Below are 15,785 nucleotides of genomic sequence, written 5' to 3' on the forward strand. Positions count from 1 at the left end.
TGTTGAGTGATGATTTACTGTCTGTGTCGCGAATAAACGGAGCAAAGGGCAGACGAGATGGAACGCTGTGTGAAAATATGATCCAGGAAGTTTGAGATATGATAGTGACGACTCTGCTCTACACAAGGAAGGACTCACAGGTTTTACAGTCTCTCTTGACGAGAATCGTGACAACCGTGTTACTGTTCATGTCTCTGCATCGTATCCAGAACAAATAAATGACATTTGGTCGTCATCAATATCAGTTATCAATTACAAGTTTTTATGATTAGAGCGTAAATAGGAAAAGCTTTTTTGTCCAATGAATTTTCCTCATAAATGATGACGTCACCAGTTCTCAGAAAAGGTGTTATTTCCTCCAGCCCTTCCAGTTTAACACATGAACTTACAGCACACTACGTCAAAGTGCCATTTTATTCGTTGAAGGATGAATATTTTTGCCCGTCTGTCATGGAAAGCGTGCAGTGAACCTCCTCTCACGCCTTCCTCCGGTTCTCACTTGGATTACATTCTGCAGGGTTTGTTTGTTTTTTTTTCTCCCCGTAACTGTCAAAAGTCAACGCCCGACTCATTTTAAAACCTCTCTGAAAACACAGCATTCACAACACAGCAAACCTTTTCTTATTTTATATAAAAACAATATCATTTGAAAATAAATATGCTTTACTGTTTTACATAGACACAGAAAACATGTTAATAGTGAAGAGGAGACAAAGGAAAACTAAGAATAATAATAATAACGAGGGCTGTACGACCGACGGCAGTCTGTTATCCTTTTGTGTTGTAGTGTACGCTGAGCTGCTAGCAGTAGTTTACTTGTATTTGCATCTGGCAAGGACGGACAGAACACCGGTCCATTAACATACTTAAATACTTAAATACAACAAACTAACACCTACACATAGATGTGCACCTCGACAAGTGCACGCGGACACGCATCCACACACACACGCACGCAAACACACAAACACACACACACGTTAAAACTCTACACAGCACCCACACCCTTAGAATAGAGGGGTTGAATATCCAGAGATGTCATCAGTACATTAATACAAGTGATCCATTTAGGGAATGTTAACAAATCATTTTTGATTTTTTTTTTTTTTGGATTTTTTTTTCTTTCTTTCTTCCACAGAAAAGCATAAGAGTCTCAACGCTGATGAGTGACCTTAACAAATGTGGGGGAGATAGGACAGCCACATGTACATAACACTGCATATATATATAAATAGACCAAATTAAATATGGGTAGAAGACTGAATACTGAAAAATAACTCTATATAACATTATAAATTATCTAGAATGGACTATGGCATGAAAGGGATATTAAGTATGTACACGTTCAGAAAAGGAAGATATGTAATCAATAGATTATGTATTAAGTTCGACGACTAACAAAACTACTTTGACAATCCCCGTCCTGAAAAACAAAAATAATTTAAAAAGCACTCGAAAGATTTCTCAGTACATTTTGTGAGGCACAGTTTTTCAAATGGAATCTACAGTATAGGATGTTTTCAGTGGTTTTTTTCTCTTTTCATGAACGACATAGCAAAACATTACATGCTCTTACTGATAACCGTTATCCCTTTGAATATATATATATATATACACATATATATGTATATGTATATATATATATATACATATGTGTATGTGTATGGCACTGCAGAGTCAGACTCTCCTCGCCGCAGGCTGAGCACAATAGTGAAAATATTGTGTTTTTTTTTTTTTTGTGTCTCATGTCAGTCCTGCAAACGTCCGCGTGGGAGAGGAAGTGATATCGCACGGACGCCGATTCAAGATTTCCATCAGCTGTACCAGTGTCCTCCTGTTGTCGCCTACGAGCACAAGACGTAGACGCTTTTTTTTTCGCTCACGGAAAATCCGTCCACTATTTCCAAAAAAAGAGAGCGTGCCTGCCAGTGTCTTCTTCAGCCCCGCCCGCCGCCCGAGCGGGTAAATACATCTTAGGGTGAGAGGTTTTTCGCGACTCTGATCGACACACAACCACAGTAGACTCACATCCAGTGAAGCAATTGCATACAATGAATCGACAAGAAGACTACACCTGCACAGCAAGCCTGTTAGAAATGCAAAACCACGTGGCGGATAGTTGCGTCGTGTCAGATGACGGGTTTTTAGTTATTCGTTTCTGTAGCAGCATAACAATTCTGTACTCTTATTTTTCTTTTGTCGTGGTCTATGTACACAGAGATATACAGTGGGAGGAGACTTCAGTCCAGTCTTTCTTTTTTTTTTTTGTTCTCTCTCAGCCAGTCCAAGGGGAATGCTTTCCACAGAAAAGAAGAGCTTACGGTTCAAAAGGTCAAAGTGCTGTGCTGTGAAATATCGCTAGAATATTCCTTCATCTTGTACATCTGGTGATCCCACCTCTCTCATCTTCTGGGCTTGTCACATCTGAAACGAGAGGGAAAAGTCAAAGAAGTCAGTTGTTTGGTCTTTTTGTCACACACACGTGACATCATCACATCTAAGCTAACTAGGAATCATTCATTTACCACTGAGACTGAAAATGAGGATGAAACCACAGACTGTCGTTACATAATGAACACAGTCTTCTGGGTGGGCGAACCAAGTAAGAATATATTAAATAGCTAATAGGAGGCGACTCCACTGGCTGAGAGTTTGGAGTTTGGACGAGCCAAAAATGTCCTCACTTTCCCAAAAGGGAGGAGTTTCTAAGGAGTTTCTAACTCTAATCAAACAGTTAACATGAAAGTCTATGAGAAACTGAGCTTCTAAAATACCTTTAAAATCAGAATTTATTAAGTCAGTAAACATAAGTCAGGCATTAACGGCTCATCAATAGTTTTGGGTCTTCTTCAATAGCACATAATGTAAATTTTTTTTAATTATTTAGAGCAGGGGTGTCAAACATATGGCCCGGGGGCCAGATCCGGCCCGCCAGAGGGTCCAATCTGGCCCACAGGATGAATGTGTTAAAATTTCACACTACGATTACAATCTAAACGTAATGTCAAATACAATATTTTTCTCTTCCAGATACCTGTGACTAAATGTTTGTGCCATTTTAGATCCAGTGTGATGTGTTAATAGTACATTTAGGCACGATATTGTTGAAATTACACTTATATTTCTCAAGAAATGTCATGTTTTGTAAAAATATCCTTCATTGAATGTAAAACAAAGGAGAAAAAAAGCAAGGAGTTCTTGTTGTTCATAGGTTATTATGCTATTATTTTACTATTTTTACTGGTCTGGCCCACAAATTGTGGCCTGTGTCAAAATGAGTTTGACACAGGATTTCGAGGGATATAGACACACCCTCATGTCTACACCGTGTGTGAGAGCATTGACACCACTCCTATATGTTAATATGGAAAAAACCAACATCACACCTGGTGACTCAAAATCAACATACGTGTGTTTCTGTAACGTCAGGAGAAGTGAGAGTTAGTGTGAGATAAAGTTGCCGGCTGTAAAACTGAACAATGAGCTGAAACTGAAGCTTTGTCAAAGCCGAGTGGAGCTGCAGAATCAGGCGGCGATGCTTTAGCTCTGTTAAGCGACTCCTTTCACACCGTGTTTGTCAAGCCACTCTGTTGTACCGCTGTAAACATGCACCACATGTGAACTTAAACTCACTTGCAGGTCCTCTCGTTGAGCTCTTGCTGGCGTTCTTTGCAGTATGCGTCTGTGTGTTTGCAGGAGCACCGACAGGTCACGGGGTCCTGCACGAACAAGCGCCTCCTCCTCTCTGAGCAGTGATCGCAACACGGCTCACAAACACTGGACACACAAAGACAAGGCAAGACGAGAGATGGGGAGAGAGAGAGAGAGACAGGTGATTAGTATGTACTACTCCCCCAGCGACTTACAGATCAGTCCTCGTAAAAAAGCTCCGCTTTGCGTCTTCAAGTGCACGGGACAGAGTGGAAGCATTGCACACAGGCTCCCACAGAGCAAGCAAAAAATTCAAGCGGTAAATTTCCCCGCACATGTCCGCCCGCCAACCCCTCAGTCGTTGATTGGAGCGCTCACAAATCCCTTGAATATGTTAGACATGCAGACATGAGGCAAAGCTCTGGACCAGCTCTTGCGACACACAATGGCATTTTTTTTTGACAATCACTCGCACTGTTACAAACACCGGGCTCTTAATAAAGAAGACTCGAGGGTCTGCTTGGTTTAATTTTATTGAGTGAGCATTTTGGCCACAGAGAGACATTAGATTCAGAACAGCGGCTACTCATATGACAAGATGACGGTTCAGGTCCTCCACGGACACCTCAGTGTACAAATTACAAAAAGATCACAAAAAAAAAAAACATGATGTATCCTGTCACAGTGTATTGAGCAGTATTAGACCATCATTGTATAGATATATTACTTCTGTATAAAACACGGGTGCTTCTGTACCGGCTCAGAGACAAACGCAAGCAAAGAAAGACACAAAAACAGTGCTTTGCTCAACACTTTTCTGGTTTACAACCCCCATACAAGAAAAAGAAAAGAACAAGGCAATAGATGGCCATCACTTATCTTCACATTACATAAAAAAAGTACCAGCATTATGCATGGGACAGCAAAAAAACCTGTATGTAAAGATGAAAAGGGTACGAAAAGTAGAAGGAGACAGGTGCGAGACACAGACTCAACACTGAACACAGGACCATGATTACAATCCTGGTGATCCCAGAACAGATACCACAGCGGTATGGGCTGGTCTGCAAAGCCATGCTGGTGGAACTGTGATTTGATTCAGTAGAAGGTTCAAGTTACAGCTAACAAGTCAAACATCTCTGAGATCTGTTTATCCCAGCTTCTGTAAGCATGTCTGATATCAGCCATGATACGTGGTGTTGCGAGGAGCAACCTGTACTTTGGGCTCCTAATGTACATCACGATACACTGCATGGCCCCAGTCTCATCTACGGAGGGACATTCTTTGAGAACAATGTTCCGGTGAGGCCGGGAGGAGATTAGATGGTGTCTTTGTGGAGTGGAAATAGGTTATGCTACATTTCCTGCGGGATATGACGGGGACAAGTTTCCTCTGTGTCACTATAACGTAGAGTTTTGCTAAAGCGACTTTAGCAAAACATGTTAGGAGGCATAAGACAACTTTAGAGACGGACACTCTTGAGGATGTAGGACATGACTGACGAGACAGAGTTAGGAACAATTATGCGCGGAAGCAACATGCTAACTGGTGTGGCTAGAGTGAGCAAATTAGGTGGTGCAAAAATTAAAAGGGACAAAGGAGCTCCTCCCAGATTAGTTTAATTACGAGAAGCGCAACACTCAGGTGCAAGTAGGTGGAGAAGGCAGAGCTGACGTACGCGTCGTGAATTGTTTTGTCGCGGTTTTTCTTTCGTTTTCTCTTTAGGCCTTTACCCTTTTCTTTCCGGTATTTTCTGCAAGAGAAAAAGGACAACAGTGCAAAATGGACTGATGTGTTAGCTGTTGACGTGCTTGAACTGATGACTGCCAAACATCCAACAGTGATTAGTAGCAACCCGGCGTTCAGTCACATCATTCAGAACATGTTATTATATAATATTTAGAGTATGAGAAAAGCATCAGGTGGAGGTAACATGAGTGTCACTTTAAGCAATAACTGCATAAAATATCGGTTTCTCAGAGATCACTTCCATAAATAGAGGTTAAACGAGAAATACAATGTGCACACAGTGTTGAATTGTTTTTGGAAGCTGAACCACACACTCACACACACACAGTGTGTCCTGCTTAGTGGAGACGCAACCATGTAACTGCATTTTGTAACAGTGCAATGACTCAGTAGGGGCTGGAAATGTCTGAGGTTTGGCACCAGCAGCTATTCAGAAATTTCCCCCATGGACTGAGGACAAAACAACCTGGACTTCACCAAAATCATATCTCTCAACCTATCTGGGTCACCGTTTTATGGCCGATACCACTTGTTTAAGACCACAGCACAATGGGAGCAAACCGGCGTTTGATCCCATTGTCGGCAGCAGAGCTTCCCAGGTACAGCGTGGATTCAAATATTGCGGTGTGTGAACTCGGTTCGTTCCTACAGTGTAATGTATAAAACTCAACAATAAATAACAAATATGATTTCCTGAGGTTACGTCAGACCCATTCTGGCACAGAAGAGGATGCATCTGATGCATGGATTTCCGCTTAGCTGTGACAGCTTGCAAGTTTCACAATCTCAGTAGTGAGGAATTGCCCTGACAGAATCGCTGACCCCGCAGCACTCCGAGGTCAGCGGGCGACGTTAAACCTAACATGAAAGTATGGGAGCATCAGAAACAGGAGTTGAACAACCCCGCGGCCATATCCCGAGTCAGACTCGTAAAGAGCGAAGACAAGGTTAAAGAGGAGTCCTCAAAACGAACTCTTATCTATATGACAGACGGCCTGACATAAAAATCTAAATACAACAAACGGCTATCCTGCAACAGAGAGACATTAACACACGGTCATAGAGGGAGGATTAGAGAGTTTTACGGCTCTCTTCTGTCACATGGAAGGATCGTAAACAGAAAAGTTTCACAAATCCTCAAAAAGCTCTGTTATCTATATCAGAGGAGAAGACACAGGTGGGGGACAGAAGTTAAGTGGGACGTGAGCAGTAAAGAAGAAAGGAGAAGAACGAGAAGGTGAGATAGAAAAGAGTGGAAGGTGTAAAGGACGGGATTAAAGAGGTCAGTGACCCCATCGAGTGTCACTCATTCACATATGAGCAGCTTTGGCTGGTATTCCCTGTGTTTATCACCTGAGGGCTGCTGGATGCCAGTCTCAGCATAACATGATCTCATGAGGAAGTTTGTTGGCCGGGGTTTTAATTAAAGCGTGTAAAGGACAGGAAAAGGAGGCTGGGAAAATAACCAACAGGTCAATTAAACACAAAAAAGCCGAAACGCTAGGGTTTTAATTAAAGTGGGACAATGTTGAGTTGCTGACGGCTGAGTGTTTGTTTGCAGAGCAAAACTGGAGAGAAGAAAAAAAGGATCAAATCTCAAATCCCCATTGTCCCAAAAAAAGAGTGCTGTACTCACTTTTCTTTCTGTTCTTTCACTTCTTTCTTTAACCTGAAACGAGGGAACAAAACAAAAATGACATTAGAGCACAGCCCGCCATTGTCTCCAGGTAAACAGATACATATCGGGATCATCAGAGACCAGACGGCTCATTATCATCAAGGCTGAGCTCACATCAGTCTTTTCAAATCATGTTACATCACCGTCCTTTACCAGAAACTGTGATAAAACTGCCTTTCACTTTCAAACGGTAAAAAAAAATGCACACAGTGGCACACAACAGGGTGTGTTCACTAGCGGACGCGCACACATACACACACACACACACACACATAATGTAGCTCCAATGGCAGTTTGTCAGCTTTGTTTCATTATTCGTCCCCGTGCTGGCGCTCACAGATTGCTGAGTGTGGAGCAATGCATCTGCTTGCAGACTCCAGAGGACACGGCCAACAAAAGGTGTTAGGAAAGAGTGTTTCAGTCAATGAGGTCACAGACAGCAGCCAAGATTCTATTCGACAAACTGCTGCGACAATTAAAGCGTCCAGATAGAAGACGCCTGTAGAATCAATCTGTTTCTGGAGTGATTTGTGTTTATTACAGAGCCAAAAATAAGATTAACGGTGTTTTAGACACGGGGGCGAAAGACGGTGCACATGCTGGAGAGGTCGCCAGTCCATCGCAGGACCAACATACTGAGACAAACTGTCTCAGAACACTCTCATGTTCTCATTCCATTTAGAGTGGGAATGATCCTTTAAAGAATATTAAATTGCGTCAGGTATAACTGAAAGCAGATCCCGTCCTTTGATGCTATCTGATCTCGTCTGCAGCAGTTTTTTAATTGTCTAGCTTCTATTCTTGTCCTGATTTTACTTTTCTTGTGAGAGGACGCAATGACTTAAGGCGGTGATATTGATATCGGCCTCGTTCATCACCCTTGCAGAGCCTATTTTAAGTAACCGGCAACAAAAAGTCGTGGCCTGAAGTGAAAATTCACACTTGTCGTGTGGTGTTGTTGAATGCAGTGTGATACTTCATACCACTGGGTGCATGCCATTGCACATATTGATTGAGAAAACCTGGGACTTTGAATGTAATGTCACTATGGTGAAGCTCAGTATCAAAACAACGGTAAAACGATTACAGTTACTGTTTTTATAAAGGCGCTCTAAAAGTTTATAACCACATTTAAAGTGTTTTACACTAAAATATTGGGCCATGACAAATCGAAGTACGTCGTTAAAACAATTCACAGCTTTAACGGCCAGGGCTTTGGATAGTGTGCGGCAGCCAACCTGTCAAAGAGCAGGTCTCTTTTTTGATTTAGCAGCTCAGAGGGGAGGCACACAGTGACAACACAGCTTGACCCTCGGCCAACAGTCGTCCTCCCTGTGTTTGTTTGTCATTAGATTGCTCTTAGACGTGGGAGGATGATGCATGTACCCTCTGTGCCACTGTGTCACAGTTCATTTATGTCACGCAGCACAGAACACGAAACAAAACACTAAAAACACTCTGGCTGTGCTGAAAAACAAAACAATGCTTTACAAACCCAATAGTGACATTTATGAACCTTTCCTTGCCACTGAACACCGGGTCTAACGGTGGACTGTGAGGGGCGGGTGCAACAGCTCAATCACTAGATCTATCGTGACGTGTACATGCAACAAAGGGAGGGCAAGGGATTATGTAGTTCTGCACTTATGTGCACAAATCATGGACAGGATGGAATGAGAAAAAGACAAGGAAACGTGACATATGCTGTTTGCTTAAAACTGCTCAAGTCTTGTTGTGATGAAAAATACTGCATAATAAGTTCACACTTAACGCCAAAAAGTCAAGGATTAAAAAAAAAACACACACACCAACACGTTTCAGCGTATACCGTCACCTGGGTATCAATCGTCTTGATTAAATCTTTTCAATATTTACAGCCAAACGAGAACTTTACATGATGTATTTGGTCGACCGCTGCTCTGAGTCACAGCAGCACAGCAGCGTGTGTGTGTGTGAGTGTGTGTGTGTGTGTGAGTGTGTGTTCAGGGTTTCTTACCTACACTCACATGCGCTGTGCTCTGAGAAACTCATGAAAACATCATTTTGCTGTCTCTGGGATTTTATTCTTTTTATCTGTAGGGGGGAAAAAAAGAAAGAAGAGAAACGGTCACAGAGCTGAATAAAAAATACACGTTCATTCATGGTATTTCTGCCGATTCCCTTTTACTTTTGTGTCTGTGTAATAACGGTGGCAATGACAGAGCACGGACCAATAAAAGTACACACAGAACAGTTGCTATGCTCTGAAAAGCTCAGTGATTTACAACAAGTGGGATATTGGAAAAAAATAAAGAGACAGGGTTAAGAAACTCCAGAGTTTAAAATAAAGATGTTTAATGTGAAGTTATAGTTCCGTAGAGGGACAATAACAGATTTTCACTCAGATCGAGAGCAGGCAGTTATGAAGCATGCAGGTTTTCTCAGGGCTTTTACGACCTCTCCAGTGAGACTCCTCACACAGACTAAACCAGACACACTGACAGACTCTCAAAGGAGCTGAGGTGAAAAAAAAACAAAACAAAAAACCCAATGGCTTCATTTTTGCCCAAATGTCACGGCAGAGCAGCTTCTGGCTGAATTGCACTTGGACTGAGTTAAGAGGCTCTTGTGTGAGACAGAAGGGCACTTCGATGTTTCTGGACCAGTGAACTGTACCTGCTGTTCTTGCGTTAACATTTTGGGCAAAAATAAAAGTATTAAAAAGTGTTCACTTCAGAAACGTCCTGATTAAGTGAGTTCTTCAAAATGAAGTTGTAAATAACGCCGCTGACCTCCATTGTTACATTATAGATGGACGCTGGCATGCACTGCAGCATCTCGTCGTTGCAGTAGCCGGCACAGCGCGTCAACACCACGCAGGACGGGATGAACATGTGCTCCACCTCCTCCGGATACTCCTGCAGGATTTCGACCAGCAGCTCCCGCGGCTGGCACACACTCTTGTTGTACACCTCTATTAGAGGGATCACTGAGAGACAAGAGAGAGGCACAGGGCGCATGGTTATAAAATGGCAGAGGAGCTCCAGACTAAACCAGTGGCTCCTAAATACCACTGTGGTGTAACAGTAACAGACAACTACAAGAAGACGTGAGCTAAAAATGCTGGCAGGCCTGAGACGAAACACACTCCTGCATGCACACACACGTTTGACTTTCTATTACGGTGGAGCACTTGGTAACCTTAGTTTACACGTGTAAATAGAGATTTGCCTACTTATGCAATTTCCTTTTTGGAAATAATGCCCATCCTGCCCGTCTTAATGTTTACTTCACACCAAAATAACTGCACAAATTTAGTGTTGCTGCTAGGTATGAGACAATACCTGACATTATTACACACCATGATAAAAGGCACTCGTGTTAAGTTGCTTGCAGTGAATTTCCATCATCAGGATAATCGCAAATGGAGAACATCGCTAATGTTCCACTTAAATGACTTCAGCAGTTTCACCAACAATCATTCTGAAGTGCCACAAAATGGAGCCCACAGCTTTCCAGTCATTCCAAGAGCTTGTGATTTAGAAGTTATGAAAGATTTTTATGTTTTTTAAAGGTATGTATACCAGCCACATGTTTTCTAATATTACAACATTTTGCGGGAACACATTTTTCAACATCAGCAATGTTTTGTAAGATTATACTATTTCCTCTGTATCCGTATAATAGATTAATACCCAGTGGAGGTTTATTACGGACAAAAGCCTTTGTTTAAAGGATTTAAATAAATACAACTAATGCAATAATATTATGACTCATAATTATTTTGGTCAGGATAATAATGACAGGGTGTTTTCATCTTGTCACTGTGTTTTTAATAACCTTTTGTGTTTCAGCTACAGCTTTATAGGCTGTTCTTTCCCCTCCAGTCCCCTCCCCCCCCTCCTGCTTCTTGGGGGAAGATATTAGCACACGGACAGACATACACACCTCCAAAATATCACTCAGAACATGAGTGAGCCTAAAGCAAACCCGGCCTGACCGTCCTCTGGGACGCCAATCCAAACATACTGGGGCCTGAACAATATCATGAAGTTCAGCTCCCGATTCCCCAAATCAGATTGGGCAACACTGGGATTGTGCAAAAAATTCAACTGTGAGCCAAGAGGGTGAAATTCCATTCTATAAAAGAGTCTGGTCACCAAAACATTCCCCCCGCTTAACCTCGAACAACAGGGAATGCTGTATAAGGTGTTGAGATGCAGGGGTGAAACCGCTCTCATTTATTAAAAATCAAACTTGAATAAAAAATCTCTGTAGGCTCAAACTACACAGTTGACCACTAGGAGGCGATGACTATCCTTTAGTGCCAAGGTGAACCTCAGACCAGCCTTATTCAGTTTGGCAATGTGCCAAGCTGGGCCAGGGAGCCCAGTCTGTGCACACACTGTATTCCCACGCTGCCCTGTGGGACACCTACCATCATGTGGACCTCTTTCTGCTGCCTTCGGTATGTGGGCACTCTGCAAGGAGAAAAGACAGAGGATGTGAGGTACAGCAGATTGTGCAAAAGCTTAAAACATGTTGCCCTTTACTTATCCACAGTTTGGTTGCGCAAAAACATATTTGTATTTTGAAATGTTTCTTGTTGGCTTGTGTCAGAATATGAAAAAAGCTCAGTATGTGCCTTATCTTACACTGGCAGTCAGTGTTGACTGTTTATATGAGCATTGTTATTATTTTGTTTAAATAAGCACCAAGAAAACATCAAGAGCATGATTCTTAGTTTAAAGCACATTTGATTTCATGTTCTTGGATATCACAGTTCAAGTAACACCATTCTGAAATAATAATAATAACAATAATAATAACAACGTCAAAAATATGTTCCTTAATTAAGCTGCCTTTATGACACATATTATAAATATGTGTTCTGGATGAGGCCTTATATGGCCAAATATTTGACCAGAGGTACAAGGAGCCAGACAAATTCTGCCACATCACAACTACGTGGCAAAAAAACCCAAAAAGACAACAACTCGTGAAGTTATCGTGTCACTCTGTGTCATTTTGGCTGCCACGCACGTGCCGCTTCTGTGACAACACTGATTAATAACCGTCTCCTTTAAAACCGATAAGAATGTCTGCTTGCCCCTCTTCCTCACACCATGTCACCACACCGGATTTTGGCTACGTTCCATCCGTGCGCGCATTACGCACAGCTCAGCGCGCCCCCTCCCTCCTTTACCGTTTTTATTCACACACATGCGCGCGCAAATATCACGCAATTCCTCGCCAATATTGCGTGAGATCTGGATCCAGTAGCACCGGAATAACTTCCCGGAGTCGACTTTTTTTTTGTTTTTGTTTTGTTTATTCACAATTTCCCACTCCATGGATGAAATGTGAAAGAAGAAGAAGAAGAAAGCCTGGTAGTGTTTAGTCTCCGCCCCCTTCTGGTGGCGTGAGCCTTGAAAGCTGCGGGACCCCGGCGCTTCAAAACCCCATGCACTGTAATATTAATGGATGGGTGTCAAGCTGCGAACACCGGCCCTGAACGCGAGTGATGATAGGCTGAAAATGAGCAGATGAGTCCACATCCAGATACTGTTCCGCGTTGATTGGACGAATTATCTGTCATTAAATCAAACAGTTGGTCGAATAAACACTTTCATTGGAGCGCGGAGGGGGATGAATTCCATGATTTCTTTTTCTTTTTTAGAAGATGCTGGAGTGAGGAACTATGTTGCAACTTAAAACATCGTTGCTTCCGCTGAATAGGCAAATTCCTATAATAAATCATTTGAGTCCATTCATGAGTGACAACACGACGCTGCTGGCTGCTTTTGAAGTGCTGCGTTGCTTGACATTTTTTCCACCTTGAAACCTTCGCTCAAAGCCTCTTTGGGCACACCGCGCTTGATTAATGATTATATGACAAGCGATTTACAGTGCGCTCTCAAAGAGCCATTAAAATTCCCCATGCCAGAGCAATTAATCTGTCAAGTAATGCCTGTCTATATTTTTCTCCTGGAAGTGATTTTCTTTTTATTGAAATCAGCGTCAAGAATTCAGATAAAGCTCCTTGTTTTCGGTTCACCACGAGGGTCGCGTCGGTGCCAGGAGTGAACCTGTTCACATGCCCTAATTCAGAATGGAGCCACTGCGCCTTTAAAGAGTAATCGTATCTCCTGGAGCAGGCCTGCGATCACCCAGCGTCAAACTTCACAACATTATTGAAAAATAATCTCTTCTGTCACATTTGCGACACAAAAACGCACCACTCACGACTGCGCAGTGTAGGTTTTACTGTGTCGGCTCCGCGCAATGGCTGTTTAAATCTCCCCAAAAGCCTCGAAACAGTTCGGCTTGTTTAAACATGAGCGATGACCTCGCCAGACGAGAGACAAGGACGAGCTACACATTAATGACCAAAGTGAGGTAGTGTAATGTTTTTGTTTTCTTAGTTTTCTGTTTTCTGAGCGTTGTGGGACGTGCGAGACTCACCTTGACAGCTGACAGCGTCAAAAATAATAGTGTCAAACTGTCAATAAAATTCATGGTGTTGGAAATCCAATCCAAAGACAGGCGACGTTTTAAAATCCAAGCAGCCAAATGTGGCGATTTGTTCTCAAACATGAAGTTTACAACAAGTACAACACAAGTGAACCGGCTCAAACTTCTCTACACAGGGGGAAGGGGTTGTTGTAATCCATGGTGGTCCCGGGGGTTGAAGGGTACAATCCTTACAGTTGCGCGTAACTTCTTCTCTGCCTCTCTTTTCTCAACTGTTTCCAATGATTTTCAAGATATCCAGAAACACGAAAATCCAAGACGCACAACGTCTCACATTGTTCCGCAGCAGACCTTTATTTTCTTGCAAGGGAGTAGCGATCCACATTACAAAAATAATCCCATGCTTGTTGCGCCAGCCGTCTCCAAGTATCTGTCCATTGGAAACTTGTATGTGTGCAATTCGAACCCGCGGACCAGGAGGACGTTAAGTGAAAAATAAAACCGCACAGTGAAATTCCGCGTCCTGCAAAAACTTTGCCCGCTTGCTCTGACTGTTTTATTCCGTCGTCACTGCGCACTACATGCAGGTCAGCTCGCTCAGTGAACACTCACCGCGGTCTCTCCATACTGTGGGAGCGACTACACGCAAAGCCTCTGCGGATCATTAGGGCTGAGTAGGTGTGTCCTTTCTCTTTTTATTCAAAGTTTCATCTATCAAAACGACTCATGTGACCACACCATCACCAGTAAGCTATTAAAAACGCAGCGCTGCAGCTCTCGCGCGCGCCGCCGCTCTCATTCTCTGGTTTCTTTATTTCACAGCGGGAGGGAAAAAAAAAGAACTCGCGTTGTGACATTTTAGCCATATTTCGCCGGTCGAAACGCCACCCACTGTGCCCATGCTTTCACAAATCGATTTCATCATTCCCACATGTCAGTCATGTGCAGACCGCCTCTTTTCTCCGGAGGATGCGCGGTCTCTCTCCTTCTAAACAAACGCATGACTTTTTTGGATGCGACCCCTGTGATTTAAAACCCCCCTGAAATACATGTAGGCTCCGAGGACTAACGTTACAGTCGCCGTGTTGACATTAGGGAGTGAATGTGTCATGATCAGAGGAGGGAAAACCAAACTTGCTCAGAGTGAAGAGCGCGTGTGTGTCTGGCCACGTACGTCCCTGTGTGCGTGCGCCGTGCAACGTTGCCGGTTCGCCGCGAGCGCACACACTTCATGGAAAGTCTCGTGACTTCATTTCGCCGTCACTGCGGTGTAACGGAGACCGGTAGAGGCTGAAGCGCCGACTGGGCTCTTTTTCTTCCCTTCTCTTCCTCAGCAGCTGAGTAGAAGAGAGAAAAGAGAAACTGTCCACTGCTGATTGAAAAGTAAAGGAACAGTCTGCACGTACAGTGACGCTAAATGATGAGGATGAAGAAGATGATGAGGACAATGTAGTCCACTGTTGGCTCCTTTCACTGAATCTGTGTGGAAAAGATGGGAAAATAATACCAGACAAAAGTCAAAATAAAGAATTATTACAAAATGATTACCACTAATATTTCATAACACATTACTGAGTTGCTGGATTATCATTATGAATTATATGTAAAATGTATTCACTGTTTTAAATGGTATTAATCTTCAAATATTGTCCTTTTACTTAAGTTTGATTAAATAACACATTCATAGAAATGGTCACCTCTTAGAAATGGTTGGTTTACTTTTTAAAAACTAATATTAGATTATCTAGAACTTTAACTTTGCACTTATTTGCACAAGACACAATTTAAAGCAATAATTAGTTTTTTTCCAAAAAGTGGGGCCTCATATAAAATGACCTCATTTCCCCAGTGGTGTTTTCAGTTAGTTTGGTGAGATGAAGGGAAATTGTTGTTCATTTTCCCCCTTTTGTTTTGTCATTACATGCAGTTCCCTCATTATAAATACATGATAAATTCATAATAAATACATGAAAAATTAAAGAAAAGAAAGACATCTCAAGGGTCACTTCAGAGCCTTGCACATAAGTAATCAATCAACATCTCTAAACAATCTTTTGTAAAATGTCTCACAACCTGTTCTATAAAATTCCCCTTTTTATATATTTCTTGATAATATCTTTAATTCTAAAGTAGTGACATCTATGCACAGTTGTGATGCCCTCTGCTGGACTAACCGGCCGCTGCAGGACCACAAAAGTGTCCAGCTTCACTGACGGATTGATAGACACTAAGGAAGCAGGAAAAAAGAGCCGA

General features: G+C 42.4%; 1 protein-coding gene across 1 annotated transcript; it reads right to left on the minus strand.

The window, feature by feature from the left end:
* Positions 1-1,687: 1,687 nt before the first annotated feature.
* On the minus strand, positions 1,688-14,341 carry vegfab (vascular endothelial growth factor Ab). Its single transcript, XM_044049004.1, has 7 exons — positions 13,524-14,341; positions 11,497-11,539; positions 9,851-10,047; positions 9,076-9,152; positions 7,038-7,070; positions 3,634-3,777; positions 1,688-2,424 (listed from the first exon to the last, which is right to left on the minus strand). Exons 1-7 carry the CDS (start codon positions 13,653-13,655, stop codon positions 2,403-2,405), a joined length of 648 nt encoding a protein of 215 aa, XP_043904939.1. The 5' UTR covers positions 13,656-14,341; the 3' UTR covers positions 1,688-2,402.
* Positions 14,342-15,785: the final 1,444 nt, after the last annotated feature.

Source organism: Solea senegalensis, linkage group LG17 (assembly GCF_019176455.1).
Source record: "Solea senegalensis isolate Sse05_10M linkage group LG17, IFAPA_SoseM_1, whole genome shotgun sequence".
Lineage (NCBI taxonomy): Eukaryota > Metazoa > Chordata > Actinopteri > Pleuronectiformes > Soleidae > Solea > Solea senegalensis.